Source organism: Quercus suber, unplaced genomic scaffold (assembly GCF_002906115.3).
Source record: "Quercus suber isolate HL8 unplaced genomic scaffold, Cork oak 2.0 scaffold_510, whole genome shotgun sequence".
Classification (NCBI taxonomy): domain Eukaryota; kingdom Viridiplantae; phylum Streptophyta; class Magnoliopsida; order Fagales; family Fagaceae; genus Quercus; species Quercus suber.
This window is the reverse complement of record NW_027069959.1, coordinates 336,974-361,277: the sequence shown is the minus strand read 5'-3', so window position 1 is coordinate 361,277 and position 24,304 is coordinate 336,974. Positions and strand designations below refer to the sequence as shown.

The 24,304-nt window shown below is 37.3% G+C and overlaps 1 protein-coding gene across 2 annotated transcripts; it reads right to left on the bottom strand.

Moving 5' to 3' along the window:
* Positions 1-449: 449 nt before the first annotated feature.
* LOC136063308 (uncharacterized) lies at positions 450-9,875 on the bottom strand. 2 transcript variants are annotated; one of them, XM_065763494.1, is made up of 3 exons: positions 9,627-9,685; positions 9,251-9,309; positions 450-2,776 (listed from the first exon to the last, which is right to left on the bottom strand). In XM_065763494.1, exon 3 carries the CDS (start codon positions 2,736-2,738, stop codon positions 606-608), a length of 2,133 nt encoding a protein of 710 aa, XP_065619566.1. In that variant the 5' UTR covers positions 2,739-2,776; positions 9,251-9,309; positions 9,627-9,685; the 3' UTR covers positions 450-605. The 2 variants fall into 2 exon arrangements, with proteins under 2 accessions (XP_065619566.1, XP_065619565.1); XM_065763493.1 differs by lacking the exon at positions 9,251-9,309 and having other exon boundaries at positions 9,627-9,875.
* Positions 9,876-24,304: the final 14,429 nt, after the last annotated feature.

Genomic DNA, 24,304 nt, shown 5'->3' with positions numbered 1-24,304 from the left:
TAGCGATGAATTGTCGTTTCAACCCAACAAAAAGACAAAGGTAATCATAAATATATCAAGTTTGTATATCTTGTAATATTTCCAAAAAAAAAAAAAGGACTAGAAAGTAAAGGCTTGCATCAAATGTAACGTTCATTGTAAACAGGTCATTGTATAAAGTTAAATCAAGTTGGTATTTAATTTTTCAAAGGTGTTCATAAAAAAAAAAAATTTAATATTTCAAAGGACATATTAAAAAGAAAGACTATAGTAAAAGGCTCGCTTGAATCTAGAGGGTCTGTGTAGTGTGTAGATCCTTGTTTTAAAAACAAAGGTGTAAATCATGGATTGATCATGTACAACAAAAGTGGGGTTATTTTTTTTAGACAAAGTTTTTATCTAAACCAGTTTGAAAAAATACAACATTAACAAGCTACAACTCCATCCTGCAGAGTCAACATAGACCTGCAAACACTCAAAACACGATTTTTATTATATTGCAGAAAGTCAAAGTGTCAAACCACAATAGCCTACATTTAGGGGGTCAAAGTGAAAATGGAAACAAACCAGCACAACCAACAAAAGCGACTTTTAACTCTGCAGCTACATTCTTGTGCTACCCGGTGTTATTCCACAACTAGCTTGGCTCTTGCATGACCCTGTGATATTTGGAACTGCTCAGTTAAACCAAAATGTGCCATCAGAAGCCACACATGTGTGAGCAGTTCTCCGCCCCGTCTCAGCTGTTGAGCATGATAATTGCCTCTGCAATGGCAGGCTGCATAAGCAAGCATCTCCACCCAAACATTACTAATCATCTCCCATTTCTGATTCTCATCAGATATAGCTTGCAACTCAGATGCAAGCTTACATGCATCAAATAGCACAGATTTGCTTCTGTCTCCTTTCACTTTATTTGGTGCAACTTCAGTGTTCACCTTAAGTAATATCTCACAAGCTTGTGATTTATCCAATGTGACCGCATCACTAGGAGAAGCTATAGACTTGCGTTCTTCAAAAAATTGTGTGACCTCGGCACAAGTATCTCGAAACCTTATCATCCCGACTCCCATTGGCAACATGAAAGGACGCCTGACTAAGATATATAGCATATATTGCGATAGCCACTTGCTCAATTCACGATTTGACATAGAAGTGTCTTGATCTGTACAATCTGAGTGGTAGCAAAGATCTGTAGCAATGTGCCAGATAAGAATGCTTTGGTCAAACTCTACCTGAACACTCAACTTCAGAATTTCCCAATCGGGTTTTGGCCTGTTGTCCCCAGTTGGAATTGTCTGGTCAATTCCTTCCCCTGGAACCGATCCAAGATTACTATACTTTTCAAATACTTTGCCTCCTCTGCAGGAACACAAGGTTCTGATATCACTTGCATCTTTTGAATTTTTTTTGAGATTTTTAAATTTCTTTTCGAGATGGGCAAATACCAATTCTTTCAATTTGTCAGGGACTTCCTCACAGGTTGTGTAATTGTATTTTTCTAGGAATTTATCTATACAAAGGCGCTTTTGGATTCCAATAAAGACTCTGTGCTTATCCTTGAGGGAAAAACACAATAAATTAAATTGTGACATAGAATTTGACCACCTAGGTTGTTTAGGTAGTTGTAAACAAGTAATGGCTCGACGTACGGAACTCGTTGAATGTTTACTCAACAAAAGATTGGTCCAGTCTGAAGAGAGCAATAAGAGAAATGCATATACCTCTAATAGTATAGCAATAGCCAGCAATAGGAAAGTTAAGACTAGATCAACAATTGAGTACTTATTCTTGTAAATGACTGAGAAAAGTGCCAACACAATACTGGTGAAAGAGAAACTGATTAAGCGTAGACACCAACCTTTGGTTGAATATATAACTGTTGCCTTGGTGTAGAGCACGTCATACGCGAAGCCAAGTTCCATCTCTATAACTTTAAAAGCTTCTTCCCAAGAAAATTTTCCAAACAAAGATTGGCTGTTGTCCCTATCGTCAAAACCGAGGATAAGATCAACAAAAAGGCGTTTGAAACTTTTGAATAAGTCATTGGCAATAACCAACTCTGCTGCATCATCAACGGTTTCATTTTCAGAAGGGGGCTTTTCCACCTGAACCTCAATCACCTCATCTGCTCTCACATAGAATCCCTCAGATTGCTTTACAGTATATTCCCTCATGAATTTGGAATAATTGGGACCAGGGTCGGGAGAAGTGAGCATGGATTCTCTGAATTGCTCATTGCTTGCTGACCTGAGGACCCATGTCCTCTCCCCATATTTGATAATTCCTGGGAAAAACATCAAAATGGACAGAATGGATAGTTGAGAACCCGTCCAGGCTATAAGGAAAATGTAAAATGCCACCCCTGTTTGAACACTTAGTCCAAGCAAGTGCCTTAACCAAAGCTCATTATCTTCCAAGGAATAAGCTGTAATGGTATCAGGACCACCCAAGTGTAACAAAAGAAATGGTGCCCAAAATGCAGTTAGCTGAATGCCATCATTGAGAGATCCATCTTTGCCAGTACTTTTCATGGCTTCCCCAAGGTTGTTTGAAATTACACCTAGGGCAACAGTTGCTACCCAGTCAGCCATCAAATAGGCACACCACAGGACAATTCTGATCCATGTTCTGCTCGTATACTTTCTGCGATTACCAAAAAAGATGAGTACCACCTGTAGTATGAGGCTTAGTAAAACCAAAACTCGTAGTTCCCAATCCGTCCACAAATTCCTCAGCCTTGGAGAAAACAGTTCCATGAGTCCCCTTCCCTTTATGTAGATCAAGCTGCCAACAACTGAAAGTACACAGGCTTTAGGTCAACATTAGCTATTTTTAAGCACTAAGAAACATGATAAAGACAAGACAAGACATAGCTTAGACAACATGATCAAGCAAATGAGAAAATATAAAGAAGGCAACTAGAGAAAGACAGCGAAAAAGTGACCCTGTTCCACTACGGACTAGGGCACTAGGCCCATTGAATTAACATTTGATCCAAACCAATGGACTTTAAATTCAACAACAAGAGAAGAAGTAGTTTGGCAGGCAGGGGAGTAGGATTTGAGTTGCTAACATGGAAATCATTCCCTTGTCAGCTTGGAACACAGCAAGCAAGGAATGTGGCTCTATTCGTCCAGGTGTGCATGACTTGCCCCTTAAATTTCTCCTTAGTATTCTAAAGTCTAAACAATATAAGCCATGACAGTTGGATTCCACAACATTTAAATGCACCTCACCTACCTTTTCTCTTTCCAAGGCCATTACTGTTAAAACTAAATGGTGCAATAACACTGGCTAATTTAGCAGCTAAGAATCCTTCCCCTTGTGTACCCTACTAATTTACTAAAGTGAAATTTGTCACAAAGATCAAGGTGAGTGCTTGCCCCATGCAAAAGGCCTTTGAATGAGGCTTTCCATTCCATTCAGCAGAACCAGAGGTATATCCATTATAAATGGAGAATTGTTCTCACTCTGAAATCAACTGTTCTCCAAACTTTCTTCAACCTTCATTAATCCTTCTTCAAACCTTCTTGAACTGTTCTCCAACTCTTCAGCTTTCTTCATCACTAAACTCTCAAAGTTCTTCAAAAGTTCTCCTCTCACACTTCCAACAAAGCCCTTAACACAAATACAACAAAAAATGGACATATTATCATAATCATGCACAACTCAGACCTTACTCCCTTTCTTCTCAACTTATTCTTCCCATGCTTTATTGGTTACATGTTGGCTAAATTTATTTATTGTAGATGTGCTATCTCCCACAACAGAATAGTAAAATTTCTTGCTATAGAATAACCAAGTGTTATACCACTGAATAAGAAAATTTCCCATCGTTGAACAGGTCATGTTCATAGCATGATGATAGAGACAAATAGCATAGCTAAATGTCTTTGACCTTGCCGTTGAACCTATTCACTATTCCGGATGAATGTCTCACACAGTGTGCTGCTAAATATCCCACAGTGTGCTGCTAAATTCCTCAAGATGCCACTGCTAAGTGCTTCCCACCAAGGTGAAAAACCTATGTTGCTGTCGAATGCTTCCAACCACTGTTGGACTATCATCCGTTGATTCCTTTATTCCATGCCTAATATGCCTAATTTGGGTCTTTAATAATTAAAAAGCAACCCAAAAAACTACAAGAAAAGTCTCCAGAATTACTAAATATTTATTCACCTTATATATTTGGGTCTTAATGCCTAATATTCAAGTATAAATATTTATTTTTTGCTTATATATATTTATAAAGAAAGAAAGTCTTCCACATAATTGATTATCCCATTTCAAATACACATCATATTATTTCATTTCCTAGAGGAAACACAATGGTAGCAACCAACAGGTGACTCATTGACAAGCGTTCCGGACTTGATGCCAACAACCTCATGTCTAGCCCACGGCTGACTCCACCTAATGGAGATTAAGGCAATTCCCTAAGGCACCAAGTGGAGAAAAGGCCCATAAATTGTTCTTAATACAATCATATTTTATAGTAAGATATATCCCATATCCTTTTCCTTTTTTGTTAGGCAAAGTAGTCAATGTATAGCTTACAATGGAAGAAACTCATATACTTTTTTTCCTCTCATTCTCTAGAAGTATCTCTAGACAATCATTCACCATCAAACCCAATCTTTTCTTTTCAACCCCTAAATTTATTTTCAAGAGTCAAATTTAAAGAAAATAAGTTTTCATATATATATATATATATCATGCTTTATATACGATCGAGTTCATATCTCTTTGCACTTGTAATGGATAAGCTCACTAAATTGATCTAAGAGGAACTCACTGGTGTATGCATTATATACGATTGAGTCCATATTTTTTTGCACTAGTGATGAATGAGCTCACTAAAGAGTGAGATATTTCAACATCTTGAATCAATAATTCATAAAGATGGAGAGAATAAAGAGGATGTAAATCATATGATAAGAGCATGGAGGATGATTTGGAGAAACACATCAAGATTATTGTATGATCATAAAAGGCCTGTTAATTTAAAGAGAAAATTTTATAAGACTACTATTCAACCAAATATGCTCTATGGTATCAAATGTGGGACTGTAAGGAAGAGACATATTTATAAAATGAGTGAAGCTGAAATGAGAATTTTAAAATGGATAAATGAAAATACATGGACATATAGGATTTGAAATGAAGAAATTTGCTTAAAAATAGGAGTGACCTTATTGATGAAAAGATGAGTGAGAGATGCTTGAGATGGTTTTTGCAAAGAAGTGATTAATGCAACAATAAGAAAGAGTAACTCGATTCAAGTAGAGGGAATAAAAAAAGGTAGTAAGATTAAAAATAACATTAGTAGAAATAGGGAAAAAATGATGTGAATTAAGGAATTAACAGACAGTATGAGTTCGGAAAGAAAAGTATGGCGGAAAATAATACATGTGACCAAGCTTGATAATTTGTTGAGAATCCAAATCTAACCCCAAAATATTTGCGACTAATGCTTGGTTTTTGTTGTTGTACATATGATTGACTCCGTCACAAGAAAAATTGAGTAACTAGCCATATTATCAATTGAAAAAAAGATGTTAGCAAAGCTTGAATACAATAATTTAATTATTTATTTTGCATCTCAAAAAGAGAGAAAAATAGATATTAAATAAAAAATTTATAATATAGGAAGTTATATCTCTCTCCTAGAAAAACTACATTTACAATACTTGGACTACAAGTAGGATAGGGACTTCTTTACTTGCACTCTAAATAAGATTAAGATTACTTTATTTATAAGATTATTTTGCTTGCACTCCAAGTAGGATTAGGTACAAATTATACAATGAACATGATAGACTTGGGCCTTGATATCTTTAAACATCCCTTTCAAATTCAAGGTGGCAGCTTGAACATAACATAAGTATGGAGAAAAAATATGACCTTGAAGGAAATCATGACCGAATTGGATTTGAAGTGTATTAGTGATGCAGGACAATTGGAAGATTCAAAACTAAAATTGAAAGACAGGGAAATAAAACGATATGACCTAGGAGTTAGCACCTAGGCCTGACTTGGAGTCAACGTTAAGTGAAGAAAACCACTATGAGTCAACACTAGACTAAAGAAACCAAAACGCTATTTTTTTCATTCATCAAATCGTGATGATCCACAAAAAGAGTACAATAGTTTGCTTATATATGGAAAACTAAATCCTAATTCTAATTCGCATAGGAAACCCTAATTGCCTTATTAAAAAAATGGTCTTGCTTCCAGATTTTAAAATACTAATAGCTTAATAAACTATTAGGACCTAAAGTATAAAAAATACAATTGACTTAAAAAAATATCCCCTTGTGCATCCCGCATCATTCTCCCCTGGTTGGAGAAAACTCAACCTTGAGTTTTGAAATGCTATAGGATCAAAAGTCTAGCTAGTAACTCTTGCTTCAATTCTAGAATCATCTTTGGGAGCATAAAGAAATGAAAAACCTTGCATTCCACCACATCACACTCTTCTAGAATCACAAAATCAATTTGTGGAATTAGCACAGTCTCATCTTGATCCTTATGAATCATAGGAAGCATTGTGGTATCAACCTTTTGGACTTCACCATATTGTAGATCTTCAAGCACTATGGAGCGTTGATTAATAGCACATTCAACAACTTCAATTTTCATATTATGTGCACCCTCTAGCTTGATCACCAACTTGTTTTGCATACCAATACTCTATTGCGCGATCACCAACTCGTTTTGGCATACCGCATCTTTACCTCTGCACTTGACAAGACTGCAAGTGCAAGTAATTGGTCCATGTAGAATAACCAATTCTTGAAAACCCATGAGTTGTCATTTGGAAAACCATAAAAAATACAATTGACTTGCAAAAATAAATAATACAAAATTAAAATAAAAATTCTCCTTATGCATCCCACATCAATTAGGCTAGACCAAATGAAGTGTATATGATCAGCTAGAACAAAGCCAAATGTGCACAATGACTAAGGCTTGAATGTTGAGCACAATACATGGCATAACTATGAAGGATACTGATTAGAGGGCTGGTTTGAAATATTTTGCTCGAAGATGATAAAGGAACGTGATAAGAAAGGAAGTGTCAATAAAGGTTACTTATCACAGACATGATTCAAGTAATACATCTTGAAGCAAAAAAACAAACAAACAAACGCATGATAAAAAAGAAAGCTGATATAAGAGATAATTGATCAGCATTGATGCTCACCAAGGACTAATGAGAAGCCCACCCCACAACCAAAAGAAGTCCACCCCTTTACATGCCACTCCTCCCTCGTTTTTCCCTTTCATTTTAGTTTCTATCCCGTTTTGAATGAATTTTTTTTTTTTTTTACTTTATTTAAGGAGGATAAAAACCCTGTCAAAGTTCCAAGATTAAAAGAAAAGAGGACAAGAAGCAACAGAAGAAAGAAGCTGGGATTTTAAAAGTGAAGATAAACAATAGTGCTAATACAAAGCTACAAGTAGTTTAGTAGTTTCGTTTATTTACACATGTAAAATACACATGGCTAATCACACATGTTCAGTAACTAACTTAGCACATAATGTGGAAATAGAGGGAAAATTAGTTATGATTCTTTTTCCTTCATTCTGCAATGTATATAACAGTTTTATGTGTACAGATTCATTCTAAGTTAGTAATACAAATTTTTTTTAAGATTCTCTCTAGTTTACTCTCTAAACTTTCTTCTAGAATTGTGATAGACCCAATAGAAAACACACACAAGAACAAAAGAACAACCAATAAAACATTATCACACCCAAAAAAAAAAATACCAGATCATTCACTTACCCATTATTTCCCTTTTAAGAACAAGAGAGAAACCAAAAATCTTTTCAATGCACACAAACCTTCATTTTCTTCACATCTCCATTACCTTTGAGACAATGAGAATAAGAAAAGCTTTGTTTGATGATTTTACATGTGGATTAGATTGAGTTGCTCTCATGCACCATTGAGTTGCACCATCGTGTTACTTTATCGTTGAACTTTTGTTGTTTTACTGCTGAATATAAATCAGTATTCCTTTTACTATTCACACAATCACACTTTCTTTTGGTTTTTGAGCTTTGTTTTTAGACTTAAAATGCAACAATAGCCACCAATCATCCTTAGGTCAATGTGAGTTCCATGCTTGACACCCTAAATGAACTTGAGTTCCAGACCATCCCTTGAGCAACTAATATGTGGCCATCAACGAAAAGGTCCCAACAACCATCAACATGTAGCTGAAAGTCCAAGAAGCCAGTTTTGACCACTCTTTATGGTCTTATAAGTTTTGGCTGGCTAGTTGTATTTGCTAAATGCGAATATATATATATATATATGCTAGTCTTTGCTCTAGTTTTCTTAAATTATTCATTTGGCATTTTAAAATATTCTTATTTAGCTAATCAAAAAAAAAAAAAAAAAAAAAAAATTTATTATTATTGAACATTTTGGTTTGAGAGTAAGTAACAAGGCAAAAAGTCCATGTCCTAGATCAATAACTTTTTTAAGGGGGCTGAAGTAGAATAATGTCTATCGGCTAATCATGTTTTCAACTTGATTTACATTATCACAATGACCTATTTCTTCACTGGGCTGAGAAAATAATATATCACTTTTTATGCAACTCTAAGTTCTCATGACCAATCTCCATGATTTACATTGACCTTCAAGATATATGAGTGTGTATTATTTCTTTATTTGGAAATTATATGGAGGTCATACCCAGTGCACAAAGTTCTCACTTTTGTTGTATCTGGAAGAAGTCATGGTAGGCAGCCTTACTCCCAATTAATTGGAGATGTTGATTTCCATACTCGAACCCACGACCTATCACTTTTGGTGGAAGGCACTTACCATCGCACCAAGGCTCCACCTCTACTTTGAAATTATATACTTAATCAAAATCAGCCTTCCTCTAGTTTCATTCGTATCTTTTTTATATATATAATCTCAAAAACATCTCTTATCAATTTTGAGAGATTTAAAAGAAAATTTTTCAATGAAAAGAAAACCAATTAACTTAAAAATTATATTGAATTAGGAGGAGCCACTGAAAAATGTGAATTTTCATATGTTAATGCAACAGTTATCCTATCAGAACTCATGGTGGTTGGAGTTTTGAATGCTTAAGATGACTTAGATCCTCTTTCCCACATAAGGAGTAATCTTGTCATGATGGTTTATGTAGAGAGCGGAAGGCATTCATAATTATGTTTTGTTAGAGTTCTATACTTCAACATTATATATGTTGAAAAGTTGTTGACTTGTTTCTAATACCTGATTATAGCCCCAGGAAACTAAAGCGCCACTAAAATCTTCAACCAAAAAAAAAAAACCTGAAAACAGTAACAAAATCAAATTAAAACAAGATTTTACTCGGAATTGAATATGACAACAGGATGTGATGTTTGTTGCAACAAGCTCTAACAAAACTTTCACATCCTTGAACAATTTTTTATGTTTTCTCATTTTATTCTCGGTTCGAAGCTAGTGTTTCTAGTTGTTTTTCTTTGCAGATTTTATAGTTCATTTCTTTGCATAGTTGAACAAGAATCTCAATCATCCATTATCCCAAAAAATATAAAATAAAATAAAATAAGAAAGGAAAGAAAGACTTATTGAATTAGAAAAGAGTGGAAGTTGAGTTACATACTAGTAGGTATCATTGGTGTGGAGCTTTCTGGTATCTTCACAAAAACGCAAACTTTAGCTGTGTTGGGAACAATGGATTGATTTAATCGCAAATAGACCATTTGTAGCCGTTTTCCCGTCTTTCGCTCTGCTAAAACATCTCAATCCCTAATGAAGTGAGTTCTAATACGAAGGAGAGCTTGGGAAAAGTAGGATCAAGAGAGAGATCTGGGTGTGAAGTGAGCGTTGATATTTTTTCCCAACTAACAAAAAGTTGTTTGGTTTTTAATCGTTGATTATAAAAAAAAAAAGTCCGTTTTGAATTGTCAACTTCTCGTTGGTGGGTGTTAGAGCACACTGACACACTTGACAAAAAGCCACAACACTCAAAAGATAAAACTTGTACTTAATAAAACATAAAATCATGTATTTGAATTTAGAGTAACTATTTTAATATATGGGTATTTATTTGCTATTATAGTTTTTTAGAACTTATTTGTTAAAGGTAATATTTATTCACTAAAAACTTTTAATAGTGATAATGAATATCATCTTTTTCGGATAATAAGTAATTGAGTTTTGCTAAGCCATTATCACAATATATAAATTTTGTTAATGAATGATGTGATCATATACTATAATTGAAGGTCTTTATCAAATACTTGCAATTATCCACAATAAAAATTATGTTATTCATGATGAGGATAGAAAGGAAGCAGACGGTTTCACCATACTACATTGACTATAAACGATAGTACTTTAAGCTTGAAGTAATAAAGCGTGATGGTGTGCAAGGTAACAGACTCTACATGATTGTGTGACTAACTGGCGATTTTTGGCATCATTAGTTGGTGTCATCTATGGGGAGAAGGTTGATAAGCCATATTTACCGCTTCTCAGACAAAAAGTTGCATGGTACTTACTCATTCGATGGCAACAACCACTAACAATTAGGGTGATGAACTGTGCATCACTGCCCTAGAAAGACAAGTTTAAACCCTCGTAGCAGTGGTGGAACGCCTCACCAAGCAAAATCATAACCTGGAGGAACAACTACGCCAGAAGAACACAACACTTAACACCCAAAAGGAAGACCAAGAAGGAACCAACGTTGAAATAAGGAACCAAGAGGGGTCGGAAGGCAGCAACGCCTCACGTAGACAAGAACGACAGGATACCAACTGTCCGTCCAGCACAGATACGGCTCCCCCTCACATAGTCACGAAGATGTAGATAATGAAAGAACGGATGGACTTCAAGATGAACGCCCTCAGAGGAAAGGTGTCCAGTGACCTCGACGACTTGGTCCATCGGACTGATTCACCATTCACCGCATCCGTCTCGTCATTCCCCCTACCACTAAAATTTCGAATACCTTAGGTGGAAAGCTATGACGGATCTAAGGACCCCCTAGATCACCTGGAGTCCTTCAAGACTTTGATGCACCTACAAGGAGTGGCATACGAGATTATGTGCAGGGCCTTCCCCACTACGCTGAAAGGCCATGTAAGGGTTTGGTTCAACAGGTTGATGCCTAATTCCATTGGTACCTTTAAGGAGTTGAGTGCCCAATTTGCCTCACACTTTATCGAGGGGCACAGGTATAAGAAATTCACTGCATACTTGATGAGCATTAAGCAACAGGAGGACAAGACGCAGAGGTCCTACATGGCCTGCTTTAACAAGAAGGCGCTCTCAATTGATGAAGCTAATGACTAGATACTCGTTGCCGCGTTCACGAATGGACTGCGAAAAGGTAAGTTTCTATTTTTCTTGCATAAGAATGACACGAAGATCATGTTGGATGTGCTCTACAGGGCTACTAAATACATGAATGCGGAAGACGCACTACTGGATCGTGAAGAGAAGCCCAAGAAGAGAGAAAGACAGGAAGAGTCACGATAGGACAAGGGATGAAAGATGGCCAGGACAGGAGATAGAAGGGAAGACAAGCGCTCCAAGCCTCTAACTGGAAGGTTCACAAGCTTCACCCCTTTGAACACCTCAATTGATCAAGTCCTGATGCAGATCAAGGACAAAGGTGCCCATTACATTCCTAGGCAGGCTGAAAGGAGACCCTAGCATACGGTCTAGAGACGAATACTGCCGCTTCCACCGCGATCATGGCCATGACACGTCCGAGTGCTACGATTTAAAGCAGCAGATAGAAGCTCTCATTAGGCAAGGGAAGTTGTAGAGGTTCATTGGTAAGGAAGGGACGGAACAACCCCAAGGATAACTTGCCCGGAGAGAAAACGAGCGCCCTAAGCTACCCTTAGAAGACATAAGGATGATCATAGGGGGCAGCGCGACTTCTAATACTTCCAAGAAGGCATGCAAAACCTACCTACAGATAGTTTAGAATGTCCAACTGACGGGGTACATACCAAAGATGGCACGAATCGACAACCTCGTAATTGAATTCACAAAGGAAGATGCCCGACATCTCCATCACCCACACGACGATGCACTTATAGTCAGCATACGTGTAGGGGATTACAACACCCACCAAGTCTGGACAACGAGAACTCTGCCGATATCATGTACTATCTAGCATTCTAGCAGATGAGAATAGGGAGAGAACGGTTGGTCCCAACCAACGCACCACTCGTAGGATTCAAAGGAACAAGTGTGCATCCCCTAGGCACCCTGCAAGTGACGGTCAGAGATTACCCTCAGCAGATCACCAAGGATGTCGCATTCCTAGTTATAGATTGTTCATTTGCGTACAACGCCATATTAGGTCGTCCTACTTTGAATTCATAGAAGGCCGTAACCTCAACCTACCATTTAATGATCAAGTTTCCCACCGAGTACGGAGTAGGAGAAGTAAGAGGGGATTAATGGCAGCACGTGAATGCTACATTGCCATGTTGGAGATAGATGATCATTTGCAAACTATATGCATAGAAGAATAGCGGACGGTAGCAGAACCGATGGAAGGGTTGGAGGAAGTACTCCTTGATGATTCTAGGCCTGAACGAACAACGAAGATAGGCACTTTGGCCAGCCAACCAGTACGTCAAGCACTCATGACGTTCCTAAAGGAAAACCAAGACGTGTTTACCTGGAGTTATGAGGACATGCCAAGAATTGATCCATTGATCATAGTTCACAAGTTGAACATATCGCCCTTATTTTCTCCCGTGGGTGTTTGCATAGGAACGAGACAAAGCCATAGCTGAGGAGGTTTAAAAATTACAGGAAGCAGACTTCATACAAGAAGTATACTACCCCGACTAGCTGGTGAATGTGGTGATGGTCAAGAAAGCCAATGGAAAGTAGAGGATGTGCGTAGATTTCATGGACCTGAACAGGGCCTGCCCCAAGGACAGCTATCCTCTCCTGCGAATAAACACCTTGGTAGAATCAACCGCAAGACACCAGCTTCTAAGCTTCATGGACGCATTCTTCGGTTACAACCAGATTAAACTGAATGAAGCTAATCAGGAGAAGACTTCATTTGTCACCAACCAAGGTCTCTTTTGCTACAAAGTGATGCTGTTCAGACTCAAGAACGCGAGCGCTGTGTACCAGAGGCTGATGAACCGAATGTTCGCACATCAGATCGGAAGAAATGTGCAAGTCTACGTGGATGACATGCTGGTAAAAAGCATACAGGAGGACGACCACTTAAACGACCTCCAAGAGACCTTCGACACCCTTCAGTAATACAACATGAAACTAAATCCAAACAAGTGTGTGTTCAGGATGACGGCAGGAAAGTTCTTGGGTTTCATGGTATCCCAAAGGGATATTGAGGTCAATTCAGAAAAGATACAAGCCATAATGGAGTTAGCTCCACCAAAGACGGTTAAGAAGGTACAGAGCCTAAACGGCAAGATAACCGCATTAAACAGATTTGTCTCAAGAGCAACGAATAAGTGCCTACCTTTCTTCTGTGCATTGAGGAAATTGTTTGAATGGACGACTGAATGCCAGCAAGCATTTAAAGATCTAAAGGCATATCTTTCTTTTTCACCATTACTAAGCCCGTTTAAGCCCGGGGAAGAACTATTCCTATACCTAGCCGTCTCTTTGGCCGCTATTAGCACGATTTTGGTTAGAGAAGAGGATGGGGTGTAAAAGCCCGTATACTTCATGAGCCGAGCACTATGAGGAGCGGAAGAGAGGTACCCCCAGATGGAAAAGCTCGCTTTCGCATTAGTAACTACAGCACGAAAGCTCAAGTCGTATTTCCAGGCACACGCTGTGGTCGTTCTGACGGATAAACCCCTGCGAAGAGCTATGAGTAGCCAAGAAGCTGCGGGACGGATGACATTATGAGCAGTCGATTTGAGTGAATTCGACATACAATATCGACCGCGCACGACTATAAAAAGGCAAGTGGTAGCTAACTTCGTCGCATAATTCACTCTTGTAGAAAGCTATAGGGCAGAAGAAATCCCACAATGGAGCATCCACATGGACGGATCCTCTAATAGCAAGTGGACCTGGTATGGTACTCCACAGCCCAGAAGGAGATAAGATCAAATGTATGGTCCATCTGGATTTCCCTATTACCAATAACGAAGTAGAGTATAAAGCCTTGATAGTAGGGCTGGACCTTGCCAAGGCAGCAGGAGCTAAAAATTTGGTCGTATACTGTGTTTCCCAAGTAGTAACCAGTCAGGTTAATGGCAACTATGAATGCAAGAATGAACGATTAAAGAAGTACCTTGAGCAGGTGAAGGATCGAGTTAGCAGCCTCAGAGTAAAGTTTATCCAGATTCCAAGGGAGGAGAACGAGCACACCGACCAACTTGCTAAATCTGCTTTAGCAAAACACATGGTCATCCCTAGTCAAGTATTGTCCTTTGTTCAAATCTCATCATTAATAGACGATACCAGTGTGCAGGAGATAAGTTCTAAGAACTATTGGACGACACCAATAGCCTCTTACATGAAGGACGGGGTGCTACCGGATGACAAAGAGGTTGCAAGGAAGTTGAAGGTTCAAGCAGCTCGCTTCATTTTGGTTAAAGACGTTCTGTATAAGAGGGGCTTCTCCCGACCGTACCTAAGGTGCCTTGTTCCTGAGGAGGCATACTACGTCATGAGAGAAGTCCATGAAGGAATCTGCGAAAACCACTCTGGATCACGGTCATTAGTGCACAAACTAATCTTGGCCGAATACTACTAGCCAACCATGCAAAAGGACGCCCATGCGTATGTCAAAGCCTGCGGCAAGTGTCAGAGATTTGGCAACCTCATCAGGAAACCAACAGAGGAGCTCACCCCAATGACGGCCCCATGGTCGTTCGCTCAATGAAGGTTAGATATCATGGGTCCATTCCCAACGGCGATTAAAAAATTGAAATTCTTAGTAGTTGGTATAGACTGCTTCACCAAGTGGGTAGAAGCGGAAGCCCTGGCCATGATCACGGAGAAGAATGTGAGAAGCTTTGTATGGAAGAACATCATTTGTAGGTACGGTTTACCTAGGGTGCTGGTCTTAGACAATGGGAAGTAGCTCGATAATGACGCATTTATAGACTTTTACACATGGTTACCACAATAAGAGGAGTTATTTAGAAATGCCATATGTTTGTATCTACGTTTCTATAGTATTAAGTCCAAATGGATGGATGCCTCCCAAAAAGGGGTGATTTGGAATATTAAGTCCAAATAAACGGACTCATCCCAAAAAGGGGTGACTTGATGTATTAAGTCCAAATGGATGGACTCATCCCAAAAAGGCTGACGTGAAATATTAAGTCCAAATGGACGGACGCATCCCAAAAAGGGGTGATTTGGAATATTAAGTCCAAATAAACGGACTCATCCCAAAAGGGGGTGATTTGATATATTAAGTCCAAATGGACGGACTTATCCCAAAAGGGCTTACATCAAATATTAAGTCCAAATGGACGGACTCATCCCAAAAGGGGTGATTTGAAACATTAAGTCCAAATGGACGGACTTATCCCAAAAGGGGTGATCAAAAATATTAAGTCCAAGTGGACGGGCTCATCCCAAAAGAGCTAATGTGAAATATTAAGTCCAAATGGACGGACTCATCTCAAAAGGGGTAATTTGAAATATTAACTCCAAATGGACGGACTCATCCCTAAAGGGGTGTTTTGAAATGTCTAAACCCATGTAGACAGGCTCATCCCTATGGGGCTGTTTTGAAATGTCAAAGCCCAAGTAGACGGGCTCATCCCTTAGGGGGAAGTATGAAATTTCAATCCCTTAGGGTAAATTGAAATATTAGGATCAGGTGGACGGATTCAGCCACCCGTTTTACTAAAATCTCAGTATATTATGCGGACGGATTCAATTGCGCATAAGATTACAAAGTCCATTGAAGGATGGATCTGCTTCATTTATAAATTTAAAATCACAAGTCCACACATGAACGAACAAAAACATGACACGAAAAGAAAAATTTGAATAAACAAACACAACAAGTGAAAGGCCGCCAAAAGGGCCAATGTTTTACATTTAGAGTCAATGGAAGAAATAAATTTTTGGCAAATAAACAAAATAATTTACAAGTTCAAGGCAAAAACTACAACTAAGCAGCAGGGGTCTCTTCATGTCTCTCCTTCACAACTTGATCCTTCTCAGGATAACGGGTGGCAACCGTGACAGATTTCTCTTGCTCAAAATGGCCGGCATCTCCGTCACCCTGAGGATCGGGATTAGTGTCATCAGCAAAGAGCTCGTCAGTTCCTTTGAAGTCGACAGGCTGAACTAAAGTCTGAGTTGGGGCGTCGATGTTAACATGTGAAAGGTCCAAATCAGGGAACAATGCTTTAATCTGACGAAGACAATCATCAAAACCATCGGCATAAAAGCCACCAATCTCCTTCAAGAAGGTGTCGGAGTCATGATACTCCTGGACTACAACCTCCTTAGCCTGACGGAGTTGATTTTTTGTCTCTGCAATCTCTCATTCTTTGTCCTTAAGTATCTTTTTCAGTGCTTCAACGCTTGCCTCAGACTTCTCCAACAACTTCCTGGTATTGTCCAACTTGTTAATCTGGACGTCCTTCCAGGCCGTCAGCTCTCGAAGTTCTGTATCTCTTGCTTCGACCTTTTCCCTCAGACGGCTTATCACCATCTTATGGGATGTGTAGTGATACATTAGACCTTTTAGCATTACCACCCCCTACAAAAGTAAAAAATGTGTTAGTATAAAGAATAACTAGACAGATAAAATAAAGTAGACGGATACATGCCTGAGTGAGATAGAAGAGACCCGTCCCCCCCATAGCCTCTGTGGCATGGTTGCCCAGGTCCTCATAATCTTCATCCTTAATGATTGAAGATATCTGTTGAAGTGCATACTGGGAGTCCTCAAGAAGGAGGACAAGGCGTTTCTTGGTGACTGTTTCCCCATCCGTCATCAACCCCTTCCCCTTGTCAGGCTTGGGGGCAACTTGCTGATGGCAGCCTCACTAATTGTTGCCTCCGCAATGACTTTGGGCCTTTTAGGTGGACGGTCCACCTTCTCAGACGGCTTCTTTTTATTGGACGGATGGGCCTGCCTCGTAGCCTTAGGAGTCTCCTATTTCTTCTTGGTAGCCTAGGCCTTAATGTAAGCCCTTCTCCTGCTCTCTTCCATCTCTACACAAGGGTGGACGGATAAAAGGTTAGATAAATTGAAACAAGGAAACCAGTTAGTTAAAAAAGTAGATAACTTTGGCAACAGACTTACGTTGACGGATTTGAGAATTGTAACGACGGGCAGCCTCGGTCAGTTCTGGGCCTTCGCAGTACCAGTGGAGGGTGTCCAAGGTGACGAGCTTAGCCCAGGTTCTCTCCGAAAACTGAATTTTAAAAATCCATTCCAAGAAACTCCACTGTTGGAGGGAAACTTCCGAACGGTCTTGAGCTGCAATAGGAGACGGTTAGTACATTATATATATTAAAAAAAAAAAAAAAAAAGATAGCCAGCTTATTGCCAACAGACACTTACCAGACGGGGGCATTATACCCCAAGTCTTGTCCACTGGCATGAACTCTTGGTCGTATTCGTGACACATCCAACTGTCCCCTTCAAGGAAGAAATACCGACTCTTCTAGTTCCTATTTGAGTCAGGGGTATCACAAACTAATCTAAGAGACGGTTTCCTTGGAAAGAAGTTGTACATCCCCTTGGACTGGATGATCTAGGATGGATGGTAGCAGTGGAAGAACTCCTCCACCGTCATCCAACATGCCTCTTTTGAGAGAACCCTGTACAAAACTTCCGCGCCGAGGAAGACCCTCTAGGCATTTGAAGAAACTTGGGTCACAGCCAGCTCAAGATATTGCAGAAGGCGACGGTGAAGGGCACTTAGTGGGAACCTAAGTCTTGCTTTGAGCATTTGCTCGTATATTCCAACATCATCAACCCCCTAGTAGTAACATTTCTCAAATTTGTATGGTAGACGGATTAGTATGTGGTGTGGAATTTGGTACTTCTCCCTAAGGGTATTAAAGTGTTTTTCCTTGATGGTAGACCTGAAGTCATTCACCATCCACAATGGAAGGATGATGAACTCTCTAAGGCCATCCGGTCCTATGACAGATTGGATGGGGGGTTTAGTATTGACTAAGTTGTCATTGAAGCCACTCTTAGACCTATCCATGTCCAAACCCTCATCCCCTGTGGAAGGTGAGGGGGCCAATAGGTTCCTTTCGTCATTTGAGGTGCTGGGGTCGCCTTGACCTGACAGATTCACCTCATCATAGCCCGCTCCTTTGCGGACCCACGATTGCTCACTCGACGCACTAGACATGTCACCTACACGTGACAAATAAACCCTAAGACCCTGACGGTTTCACATAGACGACGGGGTGTTAATAAATTGCAAGGGAATTCAACATAAAAAGTACTTACCAAGTTGAAAATAACTTAAAGATGAGGTTGATGGTTGCACCACGTAGACAAAAAGCAGAGTCAATTAGGTTGACGGATGCGCTCTGATCGTAGATTTGTTGTGAAAAGCAAAAAATGAGAGGGAAGGAAGCGCATATATATAGAGATAATGACACGGAAGATGAAGGGACGCTTTAGTTCGAGTGATTAACCACAAAAAACGCGCCATGTACCCTACGCATTTATGACCCTAGGCTAGCCTGTCAATTAGAACGCATCTCCCAAAATTTAAAATTAGACCTCCACGGATCTGTCCTAACATTCTGCGACGGACACATGGAGTTAGGGGGCAACTAATGAGGATAGAAAGGAAGTAGACAGTTTCACGCCACTACATCAGCTATAAATGATGATGCTTTAAGCTTGAAGTAATAAAGTGTGACGGTGCGCAAGGTGACGGACTCTACATGACGATCAAATGAAAAGTAGACGGGTACAAAGTGGACGGTGGCAATGCCACGTGGCATCCACATGGCATAAGTAACCTCCAAGGAACCCTAAATGAAAATATCTTGTGCTCTATGATTGACCATAGTCAAGAAATCTCTATATGGGAAGAATCCCATGAAATACGTACATTTATTAGGATTTTTCTACATAAGGAAGTATCTTCTTGGCCAAGAAACAAGAGTCGGTTCTACTATACTATAAAAACCCCAAGCCCTCAAAAAACAAGGTACACATAATTCACCCCAACTCTGGCACTCTAGGATTGTGAGAACTTTTCTAACTTAACCTTCGGAGGGTCTTTGGCCGATACCACACCGGTGCTCTCCTAAGATCTTCCTGTTTTGTATTGTGCAGGCGTTGTCTAAAGCACATAAGGACTATGTGACTAACTGGCGATTTTTGGCATCATCAATTCATACTTTCATTTTTATTATATTACATTTTATGAGTTTAGCCACGATATTTAGCTTACTTAGTTGTTAATGATCAACCTTTTAAGTAAGAAGAGAAATAAAAAAGAAAGGGATCAATAAGAGACATATGTCATTGAAGTTTCAATTAAATAAGATCTTAAGTCTAGAATATTTAAACCTAGGAAGATCAACGTTCTTTAAGTAACAAATAGAACACCATATATCACCATTCCAACTTTGCAAGTATGACTACCACATAAAACTCAAAATACATAGAAAATTTGTTGGGATATTAAAATTTAGTAAGGGTATTTTAGATATTATACAATAGAATATTTTAAAAATTCTAAGATTTCAAAATGATTTAACTAAGAGAGTAATAGTTAGGGGTATTTCCTTGGTTTTAAAGTTTAGGGAGGAATAAAATTACCCCAAACTTAAAGGGCCCAATTTTATTATTATTATTATTATTTTTTTTTAACTTTTGATGTAAAGGTGTCTTTATTTTATTATATATATTGTGAGGTCATAAAGCCCAGTGATATGCATCCACCCTCTGTACTGGGCCTAAAGCTAATGCCGAGGCCCATAGTCGCATATGATGAAGACAATGGTGATCACGGTAACCCAAGAAACTGTGCCGAGGACAATTCTGTCCTCGACTAATCAAGGCCGAGGTTGATGAAAAGTGAGTTACCAGCAAAAATAACTTGCCAAAGCATTCCAGGAAAAAAGATAAGTATAGCAAGTAAGCACACTGGGGCATGGCGGTAGAGCAATTCCAGGAAAAGCTGTTGCCTCCACATTAAATGCTCCACAACTAACACTCTGGCCGCATTAAATGTGGAAGTGATACCTGAGCAATGGCTTTTCAGACTCACAGCTACCGCCTAAGAGCTTTGGGAGGAGGTTGATGTGACAAAAATCAACAACAGCAGATCTGACCTACACGTGTATGGTGGAGATGAAGGAGAAAAGTAGTATATAAGGAAGAGGGGGCTCTGAGAAAAGGGGGGGATTTTTACCAGAAAAAACACTGTAGCAATCTAAGCTAACTTTGTAACCATTGTCACTGTCACTCAAGAAATAACAAGTGGAAACTCCTCGGACTAGTGCTGAGGATCGAATCACTTGCCTAAGTCCATATTCATTTTACTTATTCTTTCTATAAATCATCTTTAACCGCTGTTATGCTCACTCAGCCCAATTCTTCTATCCACTCTCTACAAATTTATTGTATTGGACTTGTTGGGCTTGAGTTCACTTATCCATTAACCATAGTACTCAAACCCAACCCCTATATATATATATATATATAACCGAAGCCTTTGACTTTTGGTTGACCTCTCCACAATTTTCCACATTAGCATTTTTATTTATATTTTTTAATCTGATTTCATTCGATTTAATTCTTACACCAAATTGCAGAAAATTAATTAAATTTCTTTTAAAAATAAATTAAATTTAGTTGTTTGGTGCCATACAACCACTATACTTAAAGGAGACTTAAATTATCACACAATCAAAGAATTTTTAGATAATCCTAACAAACTATATAATAACTCTATTAATATAAATCTATCCCAAAAAACGGAATATATCTGGAATAATTTATTTTTTTTCTAGAGCTGACCAATTCTATGCATCTTACCCAGCTGGAACCGAACTCTTAGCTGACACTACTAAGGTTTGTGAAAATAATAGTATGATTTGAGATTTGTACTTCGTTGTCTTTGTATGTGAGTTATGGTTGTTTTAAATTAATATTGCATTGATCTTTGATCTGATATGGTTTTATTTATTTATTGGTGGTTATATTTGAGTTTGTGATTTGTTGGTAGTTATAGAAAGCTGCACTTGGCAATTGCTTTGAAGCAAAAGAGTGGGGTCCAATTGAGTATTGCATCATGGCGAAACACTTTGCCTAGGTTTGGATAGCGCTTCTTCTTGCTGAAAGTAGAGTTGCGTTTTCTGTTTTTTTTTTTTTTTTTTTTTTGGCCGGTTTTGTTGACTTTTGAGAGACAAAAATCACTGTGCGTGTACTGTGCGTGCACTGTTCACGCACTGTTCATGCACTGTTCACGCAATATTTAATATTAAAAGTGGGTCCCACAATACTATTCACATATTTAAAAATTATTTTGCTACAGTGTTTTCAGCAACAATCAGTTTTTGTCAACTTTCAACAACAATAAGTGCTATCCAAACGGACCCATAATTGTAAAGCTGAAATCCTATTGAAATTATAACATAGCCCCAGTAATGGATGTTGCCCGTTAATCAGCTTTTATAAACAAACAAAACTGACTGAATTCCTATCATAGAGATGTAAAAACCATGTCTATGCGATAAGCAGATTCCAGTGCTTCCGTATTGCATGGTATAAGTAAGGTGATTTCCCCTGACGCTCAAAGGGTCCGTTTGGATAGCACTTATTGTTGCTGAAAGTTGATAAAAACTGATTGTTCCTGAAAACATTGTAGCAAAATAATTTTTAAATGTGTGAATAGTATTGTGGGACCCACTTTTAATATTAAATATTGCATGAACAGTGCGTGAACAGTGCACGCATAGTACACGCACAGTGATTTTTGTCTCTCAAAAGTCAACAAAATCGGCAAAAAAAAAAAAAAAAAAAAAAAAAAAAAAAGAAAACGCAACTCTACTTTCAGCAAGAAGAAGCGCTATCCAAACCTAGGCTATATCAAATGAGACTCAATGTATATCATTTTTAATTTCAATAGGATTTAAATTTTATATCAAATGGACTCTACCAATATATTTATCCTTTAAAAAAAAATTATATAACCAAATTTAATTAGGAATCCATAACCCTATATTACATTATAAATAGTTTTTTTTAGAGATTATTTGTTACAATTTCAACTCGGCTTTTCATTCTTATATAATATTTTAAATAGTTTTTTTTTTTTTTTTTTTGGATTATTCTTCCAACACCACTCTACTATATAGTCTCTTGCATTGATTTTGGTTCTGGGAGTACCTGTATGTAAAGTTTTCTTATCAAGTTTAATGTTAACATATATGAGAGATATTTTGGTCAATTAGAAAAGGTTTGATGAAACATAAAAGGAAAAAAAAAAAAAAAACTAAAGAACACACAATCTGAAATAAAGAAATAAATAAATAGTGACTGTATTGGGTAGAGGCTTTTGGAGATTGTTGTTTTTATTTTTAGAATTCTTTACGTTCATGTGTTGTATGTATTGGGTTTAATTGAATTAGAATTATTTTTGAAACTTTGGTTTTGATTGAATAATGAAAATGACATAAGAAGTATGTTCCAATATTTGGGGTATTCTGTATATGTATTGTAATTTAAACTTGGTATTTGAATTGTTAAATTGTTAATTCACAGTTTCATTGTTCATCTATTAATCGTAAATAATAATATTGCTATTTACAACTATCATGATATGGTATCAATGGTGTGATCATTCCAAATGCTTTCCTTTAGAATTTAGATAGAGTCTATCTTATGATTAAAAAAATTTACAATTAAAAAAATTTCGAAATTACATTTTTTTTTTTAATTATTGGGTACGTTGGATCTTAAATTAATTCCATTAAACTCCATCCTTTATGGCATCATTAAAAAGAAAACTCATATAGATAGGTATTAGGATATTATTTGGAACTATCATAATGGATTAACATATTACACATGGTACAGATCTAGCTGTAACATCCTATGCTATAAAATAAAAATTGGGCCTATGGTTATCTTCTCTCTGCAAAAAATGGTTAAATTCTCATTAATTGTGATAGTTCACTTTTAGGTAAAATAGAAACTCTATTAACTATTTATTAAGAAATTTAAAATTCTATTTCAAAAAATTTCTAGAACATTAGATTTTATTTTAATTATTTTAATAATTTTATATTGTAAAAGAATAAAATTTATACATTACATACAATTATTACTTCAATTACCTTCTAAATGATGGAAGATATGAGAATGCAATTTGTAGATCTACTATCAAGATAACATAGATTAGATTGGTGGTGGATAATAGATTTAATTGCATTTGAGTATTATGTGAAGTTATCACCATAGAATAGCCCACGCTAGGATATGTTAAGTGGAACCAATGATATGAAAGAAAAATAATTTTTCTAAACCATTATATTGAACAAAAAAAATTACTTATTTCCATTCATTTTCAAGTTATGCATTTCTTTTAAGTCAAGTTATAGACCTTTAAGCAAAATAAATACTTTTAATTTTTATTTAATTAACCCGTGCATCACATGGGTTAGTGACTAGTTACTTTAAATTTTAAACAGTGTGTAAAAAAAAAAATCAACCCAAGAAAATTGTGCTTGAAAAAGTGAATTTTGGCTTACTAAATTTGACTAAACCAAAAAAAAAGTCTAGGAATACAACAAAATATCACAACATTTTTACAATACTTCTATTTTCAACTGTGGTGGATCCTAGTCTAATATTTTATTATCTTAATTTGACCTATAAGGAACATACACCTCAATAGCTATGAAAATATTGTGATAAAAAAAAATGTCATGATATTTTCACAATACAATACTTTTATTTTTAGTTGTGATAGATCTCGGTTTGATATTTTATTATTTTATTTTATTTTAGTTTGACCCAAAAGGAATTAACTCATGTGTCACAATATTTTCACAACATCTTTATGTTTAAATTGTACTTGCAATGTAAATTTATATTATAGACATACAAAAATTGGCAAATGTTGTACACATTTGCAAAATTTGTACAATATTTACCATTTTTTTTTACAAATATGTATAATATTTGTCAGTTTTTGTGTGTCTAAATTTTACACTGTAAGCTTACATTGAAAAGTAAAAAGTAAACATATAAAAGTAATTAAAAAAATAAAAATAAAACAAAAGCAAGCTGAAACCAAACCGGTGTTCTTGAAGAAACAAAAAAAAAAAAAAAAAAAAAAAAAAAAA